This window comes from Mya arenaria, chromosome 14 (genome assembly GCF_026914265.1).
Source record: "Mya arenaria isolate MELC-2E11 chromosome 14, ASM2691426v1".
Classification (NCBI taxonomy): Eukaryota; Metazoa; Mollusca; class Bivalvia; order Myida; family Myidae; genus Mya; species Mya arenaria.
Window position 1 is genome coordinate 52,420,412 of NC_069135.1, and position 15,148 is coordinate 52,435,559.

At 35.0% G+C, this 15,148-nt stretch overlaps 1 protein-coding gene and 1 long non-coding RNA gene across 3 annotated transcripts in view; one reads left to right on the top strand and one right to left on the bottom strand.

The window, feature by feature from the left end:
* Positions 1-15,148, top strand: part of LOC128217554 (threonine synthase-like 1) — a 38,042-nt gene that overhangs the window by 10,202 nt on the left and 12,692 nt on the right. Inside the window, exons 5-7 of the mRNA XM_052924757.1 lie at positions 1,670-2,262; positions 4,284-4,354; positions 5,841-5,954. Of these exons, the coding sequence (XP_052780717.1) occupies positions 1,670-2,262; positions 4,284-4,354; positions 5,841-5,954 (778 nt within the window). The remainder of the gene's footprint in view (positions 1-1,669; positions 2,263-4,283; positions 4,355-5,840; positions 5,955-15,148) is intronic.
* LOC128217555 (uncharacterized) lies at positions 8,636-15,089 on the bottom strand. 2 transcript variants are annotated; one of them, XR_008258231.1, is made up of 5 exons: positions 14,962-15,089; positions 13,804-13,880; positions 13,389-13,470; positions 12,482-12,612; positions 8,636-11,400 (listed from the first exon to the last, which is right to left on the bottom strand). It is a non-coding gene; the product is annotated as an uncharacterized LOC128217555 (long non-coding RNA). The 2 variants fall into 2 exon arrangements; XR_008258232.1 differs by having other exon boundaries at positions 14,969-14,983.

The window sequence follows — 15,148 nt, forward strand, 5'->3', positions numbered from 1 at the left end:
TTAACGCCTAGGACGTATGACGGCAAACGTGTGTTTCCTAAGTGTTTAATACGTTACGTAGTTAAATTTAAACCGAAACAGCTTGGTACATTGATTATTTGATCAATTTAAGGTCGATTTACGAGCTCGGAATAATGGCAAAAAATGGTAAAATGTATGAAAATGACGCAAAACTGACCATTTCTATTTTGTCAACAACGCACACCTCCATCACTAAAAGATACACAGAGTTTGTGACGTATTTTACATTTATTCATAAAAAATGATCAAATGTTTTCGCTAAATGGTCATACATGCAGTGTCAGTGGTATTGACGTCATCGTCGTGGACGGCAATCTCATGGAAAACATAACCTTTTACCATAACTTAAAAACTATTCCAGATATGCCTAAACATGGATAACAGTACAGTGTAACCTTGTGGATGTAAGGGTCGTAACTCTGTCTCAATTTATAGCTGAGATATTTATATTGACCATTTTCGACAAACAGACGACTGTTAGCATTTGTTAGTGATGCCCTTCTTTAAACATGAAATCTTACTCCCAAAAAGGATGTACCACAATTAATACAATTGTTTTAATTTTACCGAAAAGAATGAATACATAATCAAAATGATGATTCTTAAGAAGGATAAACTATTTACAGTGATCAACTATCGTCGCATAGAAATACCGTGTTTGCTGCACCTTTATCGTCGCATAGAAATACCGTGTTTGCTGCACCTTTATCGTCGCATAGAAATACCGTGTTTGCTGCACCTTTATCGTCGCATAGAAATACCGTGTTTGCTGCACCTTTCTTTTAAATTAAACACGGTATTTATATGCGACGATAGTTGATTACTGTAAATCTTATAGGACCCACCAGTCATTTAATATTTTTGCGTTTCCAGCTATTAAATACACGATTAAAATCTTGTTATCAGCAATTAATTTGTTCCATAAATGCATTATTAAGTAAGTAGTTAAAGGTGTTTCACTGAAAATGTATGTTTGTTACACATGTGTATGTATTGGTTTTAAAGGGTGTCAATAAAAGTGTGTTAAAACGGACGAATTATCACCGTTTACCTCCCTTGGCTTCACAGAGGTTTAGAAGTGAAACACTATTAATATCATTGCTGCAGACATCTACATTAATTTGGATATTTAGCTCGTCCGTTTTTTGAAATTAAAAAAAAGACTACGTATTGCTATAACCTTAATTGGTGTCGTCGGTCAATACATTCAAATGAAACTTGGTACACATGTTGCCAAAGACAATGTGAACATGTGTAGCAAGGTCCATAACTCTGACTTAACCGATGATCGAAATAATTATAGAGTTATGCTCCTTATTATCGAATTAAAACAACAACAGAGCACAGTAACCTGGTATATGGACTGCAGTTTTGGCCAGTCGAGCCATCCCAACTATCCGATTTGAGCGATTTGGTCCCTAGGTTGATCTCTTGGTCTAAGAATTTTAAAAAATATATGTTCTTTTACTATATGATGCACAACAATAAACAATTTAGGGATAGCTCGACTGGCCAAAACTGCAGTCCAAATACCGCTGTGCAACAGACGAGCGTTGAAGTTTGCGCCGTGGCGCTCTTGTTGAACATTTAAGACAAAACTTTACCTGACATGTAGTAACGTTGGTTAAACGTTCTTTTTTCCTTCAAGGTCAACCGTATTGTCGGACAAAATGATGGAACTTCAATGGAAGAAATCCTCAAGTTTCGTCAACAGTTTTACGAGAAGTGGTACGATACACGAATCATTTGTGAACGGAACGAATCACCAGAGAGTGTTGCTGATAAAATAATGTCACATATGGAAAGAAGTTCGACAGCGGGGTATGAATCAACAAGGGGCGAATCGATGGCGAGCGAAAATTTTGATGACGTCATACTTCGAGGTCTTGCACGTGACGGTGGTTTGATTGTTCCACGTGCAAGCATTCCAAAATTGACCACCGGTCAGCAAGAGCGATTGGTTGATTTAAATTACACAGAACGTGCTGTAAGAATTCTTGAAATGTGGATCTCAAGTAATGAAATGGACCCAAGACTATTACGTCATCTAGTGACGTCATCCTATACCGGAAATGCATTTAAGCACCCGGACGTGTGTCCGGTGCGCACGCTTTCCGGGAATAGGGGACAGTACATTCAAGAACTATTCCACGGACCTACGGCGTCGTTCAAAGACTTTGCGCTTCAGTTGATGCCCAGAATGTTTTTAAATGCTTTGGAAATGCAGAACAGAAAAGAGAAGTATGTATGACTTATCATATAAATTCGTCTTTCAGTGCGAAGTCTTAAATTTTATCCTGCCAGTTGTAAATTAGGAAAGACTTTGATCGTCAGAGATAGACATGCACTTTCGATATGAGATTGATTATTTGCAGTGCGGCTTTTTTTTCTTTCCAATACTACCTATCCTTACGATTTTTATTTCTCAAAACAGCCCTACCATTGTGCTTTTGAGCACAGAGACTTGAAGGTGTGATGTTGATCCAAACAGCTGCCCCTGGCTTACTTTGAATAGTTGCCGGTGGCCTCAGTTTGGTAAAATCAGTCTTGACCCTGAACATAAAAAATACAATATTTTATGAGCTGTTTATCACGTCATGGCAACTATTTAAAGTAAGCCAGGGGCAGCTGTTGGGATCTGCGTCATACTTTCAAGTATCTGTGCTTTTTAGTGCTAATACGAATTTCATATGAAATGTGAATTATATTTATTATCTTTAAAGGGTGAATATAGAGGTTTATATTGCATATTTAATGTAGCCGTTGATAGGCGTAATTTCGCTGTTATCTTTGTGACAAACTTGACATGTTGAAGTCACCTGTACATGGCCTGTATCTTAAAAATCGCGAAAAACACGCGGGATATTGTCGGAAAACACGCGGGATTTTGTTAAAACTAAATGTTTGTATACTTGACTTTTTATTCGATACGTATTAAACCAACCTTTCATCTTAATGACTAGTTTTGTGTCAAAAGTAAAACTATGCAGGGTATGCCCTACTTTTTTGCGAGTTTTTTCTCTATTTTGTGCGTAAATTCCGTTCATGACACATTCAGGCCAGTAGAAAACCTGTCATTAAGGGGGTCAAATTTTTAGAGTGTCATATTTTTAGCCAAGGCCAAAAACAAATGGTTTCGCTCGGGTTTAAATCATTTAAAAAAAACCAAAACAGATAGGATAGGTAGGTTTTTCTTATTTTATTTTTTATTAGGCTATATGAAAGAATGTCATTGGCATCATTGAATAATTGTGGTAAATTACTCTTCCGTATAAAGCTTTAAAGGTTTTAAACTGCATTTAAAAACACACATTTCAAAATATAAAAAAATCACCAACTGACTATAAAAACGGTAGGGTCGGCGCCTACTTCGTAGGTAGGGTAAGGTTATCTGAACCAAAAGATTTGTTTAGGCCCAAGGCACATACTAGGTGGTTTTCAAATCATGGACATTTGGACTTTTCTGACGTTTGTAGCTACTAAATTCCTCTATTAGATTATCCTCTGGCTAATCTCCTTCAGCTCGATTCTATAAGCTTGATTATTAGCTTTCGTCACAATCACTCAAACTTACGTTTTCCTGGTAGAAACAAGCTATGGAGACTTAGTTGAATCTTATTTATTTTACAACGATTGTGAAACAAGTTATTAAAACTTTCAATCATTATCGTTGGCACGGTTTTACGCGAATGTGTGGTCTTGTGTTGTAGGGGAAACCGGTCTCCCCGGTGGGTTTAACCCACTTGTCCGGCTTGGTGACCAGAAACCCAACTCACATGCGCCCAGGCCGGGAATCAAACCCGGATCGCCTAGGTGAGAAGTGAGTGCGCCAACCACTGCAATAATCGGATAGCCTAGATATTTATAGAGTGCTGGTCTGTATTCACCAACTTGTCAAGTCCGAGTTTGTGACCCAACACTAAAATCTGAAAATCGTCATTTTATTATACAATTGTTTAAAAAAGCTAATATGGTAAAACTGGCCAATATACGTTGCAAATACCATGGTCAACAATTATTTATAAATGTTATGTAAAAAAAATAACATAAAAGATAATTTATGGAATTTTAGAATTCGCATCTCTTAGTCTGAGTTTCAAAACTTAAGTAAATATTGGCTCAGGTGGGAGTCGAACCAATTGCTCCTTGGTTGACAGGCGGACGCCTCTTCCTCAAGACCAGGCTACCCTCTCGACGATATGTAGTTGATCCCAAATTAAATAGCTGTTGAATGTTATAGATAATTGAAACGTCTGTTTCAGGTATTTGATTCTGGTTGCTACATCTGGTGACACGGGCGGTGCTGTTCTAGACGGATTTACACGTGCAAATGGTAACGGTAGATTGAAGTTCATGTATCTTATGAACTGTTGAATATATAACAGTTTACATTTTCTCTAAATACTTCAAAAATAATTTCATAACATCCTATGTCGAACAAGTTCGGTTTCGGTAGCGCTGCGTTTAACGTGTTATATAGATTTATAATTGGGAAAATTTGCTTATTTCAGCCGAGCTGAAAACCTGACATTGTACCACGTGCCTTAATTTTTCGCCTATATATTAACTCCCATACCAGGACGGTACAAGGAAGATTAAGCTTAACCGTTCAGTTACTTCCATGTTGATTAATTAAAACGTTATTCGCTTATACCGCACGCTAGTTATTGAACGTTGTCCTTTACAAAATGGTACAAAACAGTGACGTCACCCACCAACCAATCTTGGTGCTCGCCAAATTAATCTGACTCGATGGCGAGGGCAGTAACGTCAACTACCCACCCACCATTCTTGGTGCTCGCCAAATTGGTCTGACTCGATGGCAAAGGCAGTTACGTCACCCACCCACCATTCTTGGTGCTCGCCAAATAAGTCTGACCCGATGGCGAGGGCAGTTACGTCACTCACCCACCAGTCTTGGTGCTCGCCAAATAAGTCTGACCCGATGGCGAGGGCAGTTACGTCACCCACCCACCAGTCTTGGTGCTTGCCAAATAAGTCTGACCCGATGGCGAGGGCAGTTACGTCACCCACCCACCAGTCTTGGTGCTCACCAAATTAGTCTGACCCGCTGGCGAGGACAGTAACGTCACTCACCCACCATTCTTGGTGCTACCAAATTAGTCTGACCCGATGGCAAGGGCAGTTACGTCACCCACCCACCATTCTTGGTGCTCACCAAATTAGTCTGACCCGATGGCGAGGGCATTAACATCACTCACCCACCATTCATGGTGCTACAAAATAAGTCTGACCCGATGGCGAGGGCAGTTACGTCACTTACCCACCATTCTTGGTGCTCGCAAAATTAGTTTGATCCGATGGCGAGGGCGGTTACGTCACCTTCCCACCATTCTTGGTGCTCACCAAATTAGTCTGACCCGATGGCGAGGGCAGTTACGTCACTCACCCACCATTCATGGTGCTACAAAATTAGTCTGACCCAATGGCGAGGGCAGTTACGTCACTTACCCACCATTCTTGGTGCTCGCCAAATTAGTTTGACCCGATGGCGAGAGCCGTTACGTCACCTTCACACTATTTTTGGTGCTCGCCAAATTAGTTTGACCCGATGGCGAGGGCAGTTATGTCACTCACCCACCAGTCTTAGTGCTCGCCAAATTAATCTGACCAGATGGTGAGTGCAGTTACGTCACCCATCCACCAATTTTAGTGCCCGCAAAATTAGTCTGACCCGATGGCGAGGGTAAACAAGATGCAGCGCGTTTATTGGATTTCAATTATTCGGGTTGTTGGTGCACTTGCTATTACTTACGATAAGATAAGATTTTAAGACTAACAAGGTTTTATTTTTCCAGCTAATGCTTCAAAAGGCGGCCCTGGCGTGTTAGTATTTTACCCACGTGACGGTATTAGCAGCATACAGCGTGACCAGATGGTGGCTTATCAGAGTGACACTACACGTGTAATCGGTAAATAGTCCATACATGTACAAAATAAATACCCACGTGACGGCAGCAGCAGCAACAAACGTAGCTAAATGTTGCCTATCAATAGAACATGGCACGTGTCAGTGGAAAATATATTCTATATAAACAAACCCACGTGATGGCACCTAAGTCATGAATATGACCAGATGGTTGCTTATAAGAGTGACAAGACACGTGGCAGTGCAGAATATGTCCTAAATAAACAAAACCACGTGACGGAATCAGTAACATGCAATATGATCAGATTAAGGCTTATCAGAGTTTACAATATACTAAATGGAAAATATGACACTGTTTTGAATCAGGGAGGTCATTATGGCTGCCTTTGTTACATATCCATAAAATGCACATTAACTAGCTGAATTTCGAACAGGGCTTTTAAAAAATTCCAACTCTAAAATAAATCCAGTTTCATCTACAAACAGTGAATTATTTGAATCTAGAAAAAAATATTAAATCTAGAATGCTTAGACCAAGTTGAGATTGATATCTTATATCAACACAGTGCATAGACTCTATACACTATATGGATATGCACGATACACCGTGACAGTACATACACTGGCGTTATATTCTATACCAGTATATACTGTGCACGGTATATATTCTATTCATTCTCAGAGGTGTTGAAGCAGTGCTTCAACACCCCTGTTCTCTATACAATGTATACAGCCAGAGATTTTGAAGATTTACTTCAACTCCTCTGTTATAGTCTATATACATTGTGGAAGCGTGCACTATACTCTATTCATTGTCAAGAGGTGTTGAAGCAGTGCTTCAACACCCCTGTTCTCTATACAATGTATACAGCCAGAGATTTTGAAGATTTACTTCAACTCCTCTGTTATAGTCTATATACATTGTGGAAGCGTGCACTATACTCTATTCATTGTCAAGGGGTGTTGAAGCACCGCTTCAACACCCCTGTTCTCTATACAATGTATACAGCCAGAGATTTTGAAGATTTACTTCAACTCCTCTGTTATAGTCTATATACATTGTGGAAGCGTGCACTATACTCTATTCATTGTCAAGAGGTGTTGAAGCAGTGCTTCAACACCCCTGTTCTCTATACAATGTATACAGCCAGAGATTTTGAAGATTTACTTCAACTCCTCTGTTATAGTCTATATACATTGTGGAAGCGTGCACTATACTCTATTCATTCTTAGAGGTGTTGAAGCAGTGCTTCAACACCCCTGTTCTCTATGCAATGTATCAACCAGAGATTTTGAAACTTTACATCAATTCCTCTGTTATAGTCTATATACATTGTGGTGGCGTGCACTATTCTCTATCTGTAAATTTGAACATGTGTTATAGTCTATATACATTGTGGTAGCGTGCACTATACTATACTCATTCTCAGAGGTGTTGAAGCAGTGCTTCAACACCTCTGTTCTCTATTCAATGTATACAAACGGAGATTTAAACGGAGATTTTTGAACAAAAAATGAAGAAAACTGCACAAAAATAGTTTTGATGAATTTATGTCATATCAGGCAACATATTTAATATACTTAAATCATAGAACAATTATATGGCGCAAAAAATGATTTTTGGGGTAAAATGTTGGAAAAATTAAATGAAAATGACAATTTATGAATTTTGCCAATAACTCTGCCTAATTTTGCAATAAAAACACCAGAACTACTGCAGCTAATATATATCATTTAACATTATTATATATTATATAGAAACACAGTTTTTTTTTAAAATATGATTTTCGGGGTAAAATGTATGAAAAATTAAATGGAAATGAGAATTTCTGGAATTTGCCAATAACTTTTTCAAATATTGCAATAGAATGACCAGAATTACTGTATTTCATAAATATTACAGTTTAATATATCAAAAGTAAAGAAACTATGTAATTTTGTGAAATGTGAATTTTGGGGAAAATGTTTGAAAAATTAAATAAAAATGAGAATTTCTGAAATTGCAAATTATTAGCACAAATTTTGCAATACAATGACCAGAAATTTTACTGTATTCAATAGATACTATAATACAGTATAACAAACCTAAAGTGTAGAAACCATGTATTGTGTGAAGTGTGATTTGGGGGGTAAAATGAAATTAAATAAAAATCGACACACAGCAGTTATCAAACAACACAAATAAACAAAAATCATTTATGTGCATTTTTCTGAAATTGTCTCCTTAATTTTTGAAGCTCTGCATCAATCCTCTGTCAAATCAATTAACCTTGTTCTCTGTATTCATTTATGATGATCCCCTTTTAGTTAATAAATCTTTTGAAATCATTGAAAATTTACCTTTTTCTCTGTCATCTGTATGTCGATGAATTTTATAATGCAGATATTTGCCAGACTCGCAAAATTCATAACAAACCAAAAGCCCAAGGCATTTTTTCAAGAATATAATGCGACAGTCACTTGGGTGTGGAGCCTTGCCCAGCAACGTCTACATTTTTAAATTGTCATAGCCTAAAATTGCCATTTCCCGACATGCCAACATTTAGACATATCCAACATGATAACCCAAACTAAGGTCTCCCTAGGCTAAATACTTTTCCAGCTAGACACTAGAATTGGACCTACAATATGAAGATGTCCATAAAACCCAATTCACATAACAGGACAGGAGACCAGGACAACCAAAAGACATGGTTGTCTATGTTATAAACAAACAAGACTATGCATTTACCATAACTGTATCTATTTTGAACATGAACAGAACATTAGTAAATTTAATCCTAAGAATCTGATGTCAATAATCCCGTACATGTATGTATATCTATGTCCATCAATATGATAAGAAATGGAAGTTTCTTCTAAAACATACACAGAAACAGCTATTGTTCATATAAACCATAACATAAGGTGTCTTATAATTATGTCAACAAGAGCTGTCTTTGGACAGCACGCTCAATTAAATGAGGCTTTGTCTTAAAAATGAATACAATAATGATGTAATATGTGCCTGTCGAAAGCAATAAAAAGAGTCAAATTAAAAAGTTAACTAGAAATGCTGCAATGCAACAAGAACTTCAGCCTTTATTGTGAGATTCAGTTTTAAATGTATTAAAACTGAAGTTATTCAGTACCAAGCATTTTTCTATTTTTAGTTACAGTGACCATGACCCTAGGGACCCAAATCAAATATAAAAATGAATGGAAATTTTGCCTTTAGACAGTTATTAAATGGTAAATAATATTTGACAGTTATCTATGTACATCTACATTTTAACTTTAAAAAGGTTTCCTTGACATTAAACAATCATTTGTTTTTATAAACAAAAAATTAACAAAACAATGTGGCGAACAGATCAAGAATCTAGGTTTAAGAAGTGACATTTCTAGAGGCTTACCATGTGCTCCAATATGTATGGAACTTAATAACCATGGTTTTATTGAATTTATACTGTCATATAGGATAATGTGCAATATAGTTAACAGAACACTCAAAAGTACAATGAAACATTTAGGTTAGAAGTTAAAATATAATTAGACAATTAGCCGTAATTGACCAAGTCAGTATGGAAATTAACAACAGAACAAGGTAACTAAAAAAAATATAGATTAAAAATAATAATATATGATTTGCATTCATTTAATTCATGTTTAAAACAAACTTTTAATAATGAGCTAGCTCAATTGTTACTAAGCAATGTGCTTTATTGCTCACCTCAGAACCAGACACATTATTTGTTTCAATAATATGTTCACAAGATTTTATTCACTAAAATATGTGCCTAATTATTAACTTTTTACATGTTATGCCTTATTTGTTGTAAAGTCTTGCTGGCTAAGTTGTGATTTATGATGAGGAAACAATACCTCTATGAATAGCAATTTTTAAGGCTTTTAATACTTGATTTAGTGACTCCTGTTTCATCTTACCTACATTCATTCTTTAAGGAGGGCTTGGGAAGAGAATATGGCCTATAAAACTAGAACTTAGTTTTTTTCTAAAACTTGACCAAATTTCATTCATATAAAGTGGAACTTGAGGCCACTCTAATCAAACACATTTTGACCAATAAACAAGTTTCACCTAATATCATTTAAATGTTGACGAGAATAAATACTGACAAATATCATGAAAATTATATATATAGTTTCTGAAGCATTTACAGTTTATATTATTAGAACAAACAACCTACATGCTTTTTGTCCAACCTGAACAGTTATCAATCTCTACTAAGATTTTTTTGGTAAACATATTCTGGCCAGTATGAATAAAGACCAAAGAGACAAGAGCTGTCACAGAGACAGCGCTCTCGACTATTCCGCTGCTTTTCAGTGAAAGGATTGAAAAGTTTTGGCGAAACATGCATGGATCACTGTAAGATTAGATTTCAATGCAATACATGATGTGCTGAGATATTAACATAAATGTGGTTACATGCAAAATTTTAACCAGAATTTTTATCTAACTTGATTATTCAATTAGGTTGGGTGGTTGTATAAAGTCTCAATGCAATTCATCCAGTAGTTGCTGAGATATTAACCTATGTGTGCTTACATGCAAAACCTTAACCAGAATTTCTGAGTGAAATAATAAACGCAAGTATTTGCATTAAATGCAAACTATAGTTATATAACTTGGAAAATTAAGTAGGTTGGATGGTTGAGTACCATTGTATCAAGTCTCAATGCAATACCTCAAGCAGTTGCTGAGATATTAACCTTAGATATAATGTGTGCTTGCATGCAAAACCTTAACCAGAATTTCTAAGTCAAATAATAAAGGCCTAATATTTACATTAAATGCAAACTAGAGTTATCTTACTTGTTTAAAAAAAGTAGGTTGGATGGTTGAGTACCATTGTATCAAGTCTCAATGCAATACCTCAAGCAGTTGCTGAGATATTAACCTATGTGTGCTTGCATGCAAAACCTTAACCAGAATTTCTAAGTCAAATAATAAAGGCCTATTATTTACATTAAATGCAAACTAGAGTTATCTTACTTGTTTAAATAAGTAGGTTGGATGGTTGAGTACCATTGTATAAAGTCTCAATGCAATACCTCAAGTAGTTGCTGAGATATTAACCTATGTGTGCTTGCACGCAAACCCTTAACCAAGGGGTGACACCGACGCCGACGCTTGGGTGAGTAGTATAGCTCTCCATATTCTACGAAAAGTTGAGCTAAAAATGAGTCCCCATACTAAAGTGTTAACACTGTATGAAACTGTTAATAAAAATGAAGGACAGACTATGATCAATCACAATAGTTCAACATGAGCACTTTGTACTGTGTTGAGGTAAATGTTAATCATCCAACTTATCTAAGGGTAATCTATTTTCAAATCTATAATGCATTTGTCTGTTAAAAGTTAAAATTGGTATATCATTCCAATTTTAGTGAATCTTTATGTGACGGATGTCTTGTCCATTAAGTTGCCTTCAATGAAGATTTTGAAGTCAGACTGTCTCTTGTTGGATGTGGGGAGTTTTCTGAAAGAAAAAGGAACATTAAGCAATACATAAACACAGTTCCATTGTTGGCTTCAAATATTGAACTATTAAGGAGCTTTTCATTCATTTGTGCCATTGGCTTCAATGTTAAAATTTGATAGTTACCCCATATAAGTATCATTTGAAAGGGCTTTGCATACTGATTACTTATATGTAAAATCAATGACAAGAACATATTTTGACCTTGAAAAGTTATTGCTGGCATCCCAAAATCACATTATTGTTCATCAGATACATTAAGTTATTATCTATCTTGCAAAAGCTCTATGGTTGATTTTGAAATATGATAGTTCTTATACATATTATATCTTAATATTACAAATTAGCCACACTTTTTGTGATATAGATTTTATATATATGCACATAAAAATATGTAACAAAAAATATACAAATAAATAAGAAACGATAAAAACACACAAATCTTAGTTTATTTTACATCGATAGATAGTTCATATAAACTTTGCTAAACACAGAAAGAAAATAATTGTTTCTATTACAGGATTTGAACCTGGACAATTAATTTTAATGTGAATGAGCATATTTGAGCATGATCACAACTGTGCATTACAACAAAGGATAACATTGAAAACTAACAAAGGGCAACTACTACAAAAAAAATCTTGAGTTATGGTTTCTGTGCACTGCACTTCTGCTAAATGAGATCTATCTGTACATATTTGAAGTTTGAGATCAACACCTCAAAGACTTTTCAAGTTCTGCTGCAGACAAAAACTCAGTATGAAATATAACAAAGGGTTATTACAAAAAGAACTGTAAACAGAGTTATGGTCCCTTAACACTGCACTTCTTCTCAATAGGGATCTATCTGTATATGAAGTTTGAAGTTAATACCTGGGGGATTTATGCTCAAGATTACATTCCGTGCACACGCACACACACGTGCACAATTACACAATTACTGTATCCACTTTGCCTTTTGGCAAGGGATAATCAATAGTTTAGTCCTCATCATCAGGGTCTTAAACAAACATGATGAACATAATCATAGCATGCATAAAACAGTTTACAGTTGTATCAAATCTGGAATAAAAAACTGTACCTAGATGAATTTGTAACAGGTGGCGATCAGTCATCACTTTCCTGTTTCCTGTTTCTCATTGTGTCATTCCTGTATCTCATTGTGTCTTAGTTGGTTTAGTACAACTCTGGCCTGGTCCACAATTGCAACAACTGAAAAACAACTGAACGATTAGCAAAAGAGAACTTATACCTTAAATGTACATAATATATTGCTACTAAAAAATGACTCATACTGTCAAACACTTGTTTCCATGAAAAACTACAGCTATCACCTATTGTAATAAGAGGTTTCACTGAGAGTGATATTTGCTTTTAAGCATACAGTAACCAATTAGGCAATAATTTTAAAACTGCCAAGCACAAAATAAACATAAGAAAATAATCCTTAATATACCAAAAACAGAATAGTGTTTTGTTAAATTAAAGTAAAAAATGAAAAAAAGTTATGAAGAGAAGAAAAAAAATAAAAAAATATAAAGATAATAATCAAAGGTTTACAATTCTTTGACTACCATACACAATTTAATGATTCATATGCACAGCTATTTTTCTTATCACGTCCAATGTGTGCATGAAGTTTGAAGTTAATACCTCAAAAACATAGAAAAGTGAAAGAAAAATAATCAAAGACCAATAACTCTAAAATACCATAAACAAAAATGTTTTTTGCACAGCACTTCTCCTCAACATATTTAATATGTGTTAGAAATCTCAGAAGCATTTGGAATTATGGATAATAGAAGACTTGTCCAAATGAACCCTAACCATCAAGTGGTAGGAGTATAATAGCAGAGACAAATCATACATATGCCTTTATATTTAATATGTCAATGTATGTTTGAACAGAATAATTATGTAAATTCTCATTTCTTGGCTTACCTCATATTTATATTGTTATACATAGAATTAATCCAAAGAGAACTTACCATTCACTGACAAGATTTCCTCATTATACACAGGAGTATCTTCATACTTTTAGAATCTCTCCATTTTTCATCTCCATGGGAACTGCAATGCATAACACATAAGAAAGGAAATCAAACAATTGCATTTTTTAAAACAATTTGTAGAGAAAAATAAAACATGACTTCAGACACATGCAGAATCATTTGCATTTATTTTAAGCAAGTTACAAGAGTAACTGTACCCTATGCCATCTGAGTAAAATCTGCATGCAACAAACATGTGCATGCAAAATTGCATGGACTTTCATTTATTTGCTTAACAGTTTCAATTAAACCTAACAACCTGACCAAATACTTGAAATATCTTATACTTGAATACATTATGTTATACTAGTAAATGACATTGAGTACATGTAAATATGTGTTAAAAATCTACCTTTCAAATCCAATGCTTTCTTTGCATCAAAACGTTTGTCTGTTTGCCCTTAAATTGGTCCCTCAAGAGTATCTGGTCTGAAATAAATATAAAATTCACCTACTTTTAAGCTAAAATTAGCTATAATACTAACTTGGCTGATCTTAGGAAAAATGAATCTTAAAGCTGCACTCTCACAGATTGACTGTTTTAACATTATTATTATCTCAGAGATTCAATGCCTTTAATTGCTAACAATAAAACAGAAGTCATGTATTGAGAAATCTGCTTATTATTTCATTTTTCTGAAAGTGTTCAAATTTAAGTCACAGAACAACAATTATGAACGTACATATGAAAAACAGCTATCTGATATTTTTTCAGCAGTTTTAAATCATGGTTCGCGGACATAATTTATGCACTAACATTGCATGATTCATTCCATGATGAAAAAAAAAGTTGTCAGAATGGTAAATCTGTGAAAATGCAGCTTTAATAACAATCCCCAACAGTTCCTCCCAAAGACTTGTTTAAAAGGGGCTGTAATCTGTTTAATGAAATAGCGGAAAAAAAGAAAATTGACGAAAACTGACATAAACTTGGTATCTATGTGTACAATGCATTAAAACTTACTAACTGAAGTACCACATAATTTACAATAAAAAAAAATCGCCAATATATTACAAGTTAGGTATAAAGATTAAATATTCCAACTGTTTAGGATAAGCCTTCATAGCACAGTGGATACAACACTGGACTGCAATTTTGGCGACACCGGTTCCAACACAATCTCTGACTTGATTTTTTTTTTTTTACATTTTGCATTTTGGTAAAAAAAAATTACCATTATGATATCAAAGATCAAAAGATTTTTTGAATAATTGTCCTGAGATTCTTTACAGAATATTTTTTTTTTTTTTTTTTTTGGGGGGGGGGTCCCACCCCTTTTCTGGATCCGCTAGTGTGGGTTACTCCCGTAAAATGAACTGAATTTAATTTGGTGCAAAGCTCTAATAAAAATTTGTGTATTCAATTAAATTCATAAAACTAATTAATGTAAACAAACCATTTGCAACTATCCCTGAATAACTTTTAAATGATACATTTGCATGATAACTAAGAAAATATAAAATAACACTTGAGTGTCCTGTATGGTATCCCGATATAGTCAATACTTACAACTTACATGTGCAGGAATCAGGAAGGAGTTCCATTCTACCAACTTAATACCATTCTTATTTGTCGTCTTCTTAACCGGATGCTTGAATTTTTGTAAACAAACCCAATGAACCCTGCATCGTTCCACTAGACTTTCTCGCTTAATATTTACGCTCGGTTGTGCCTGTATCGAAGAAAATGAAGACCA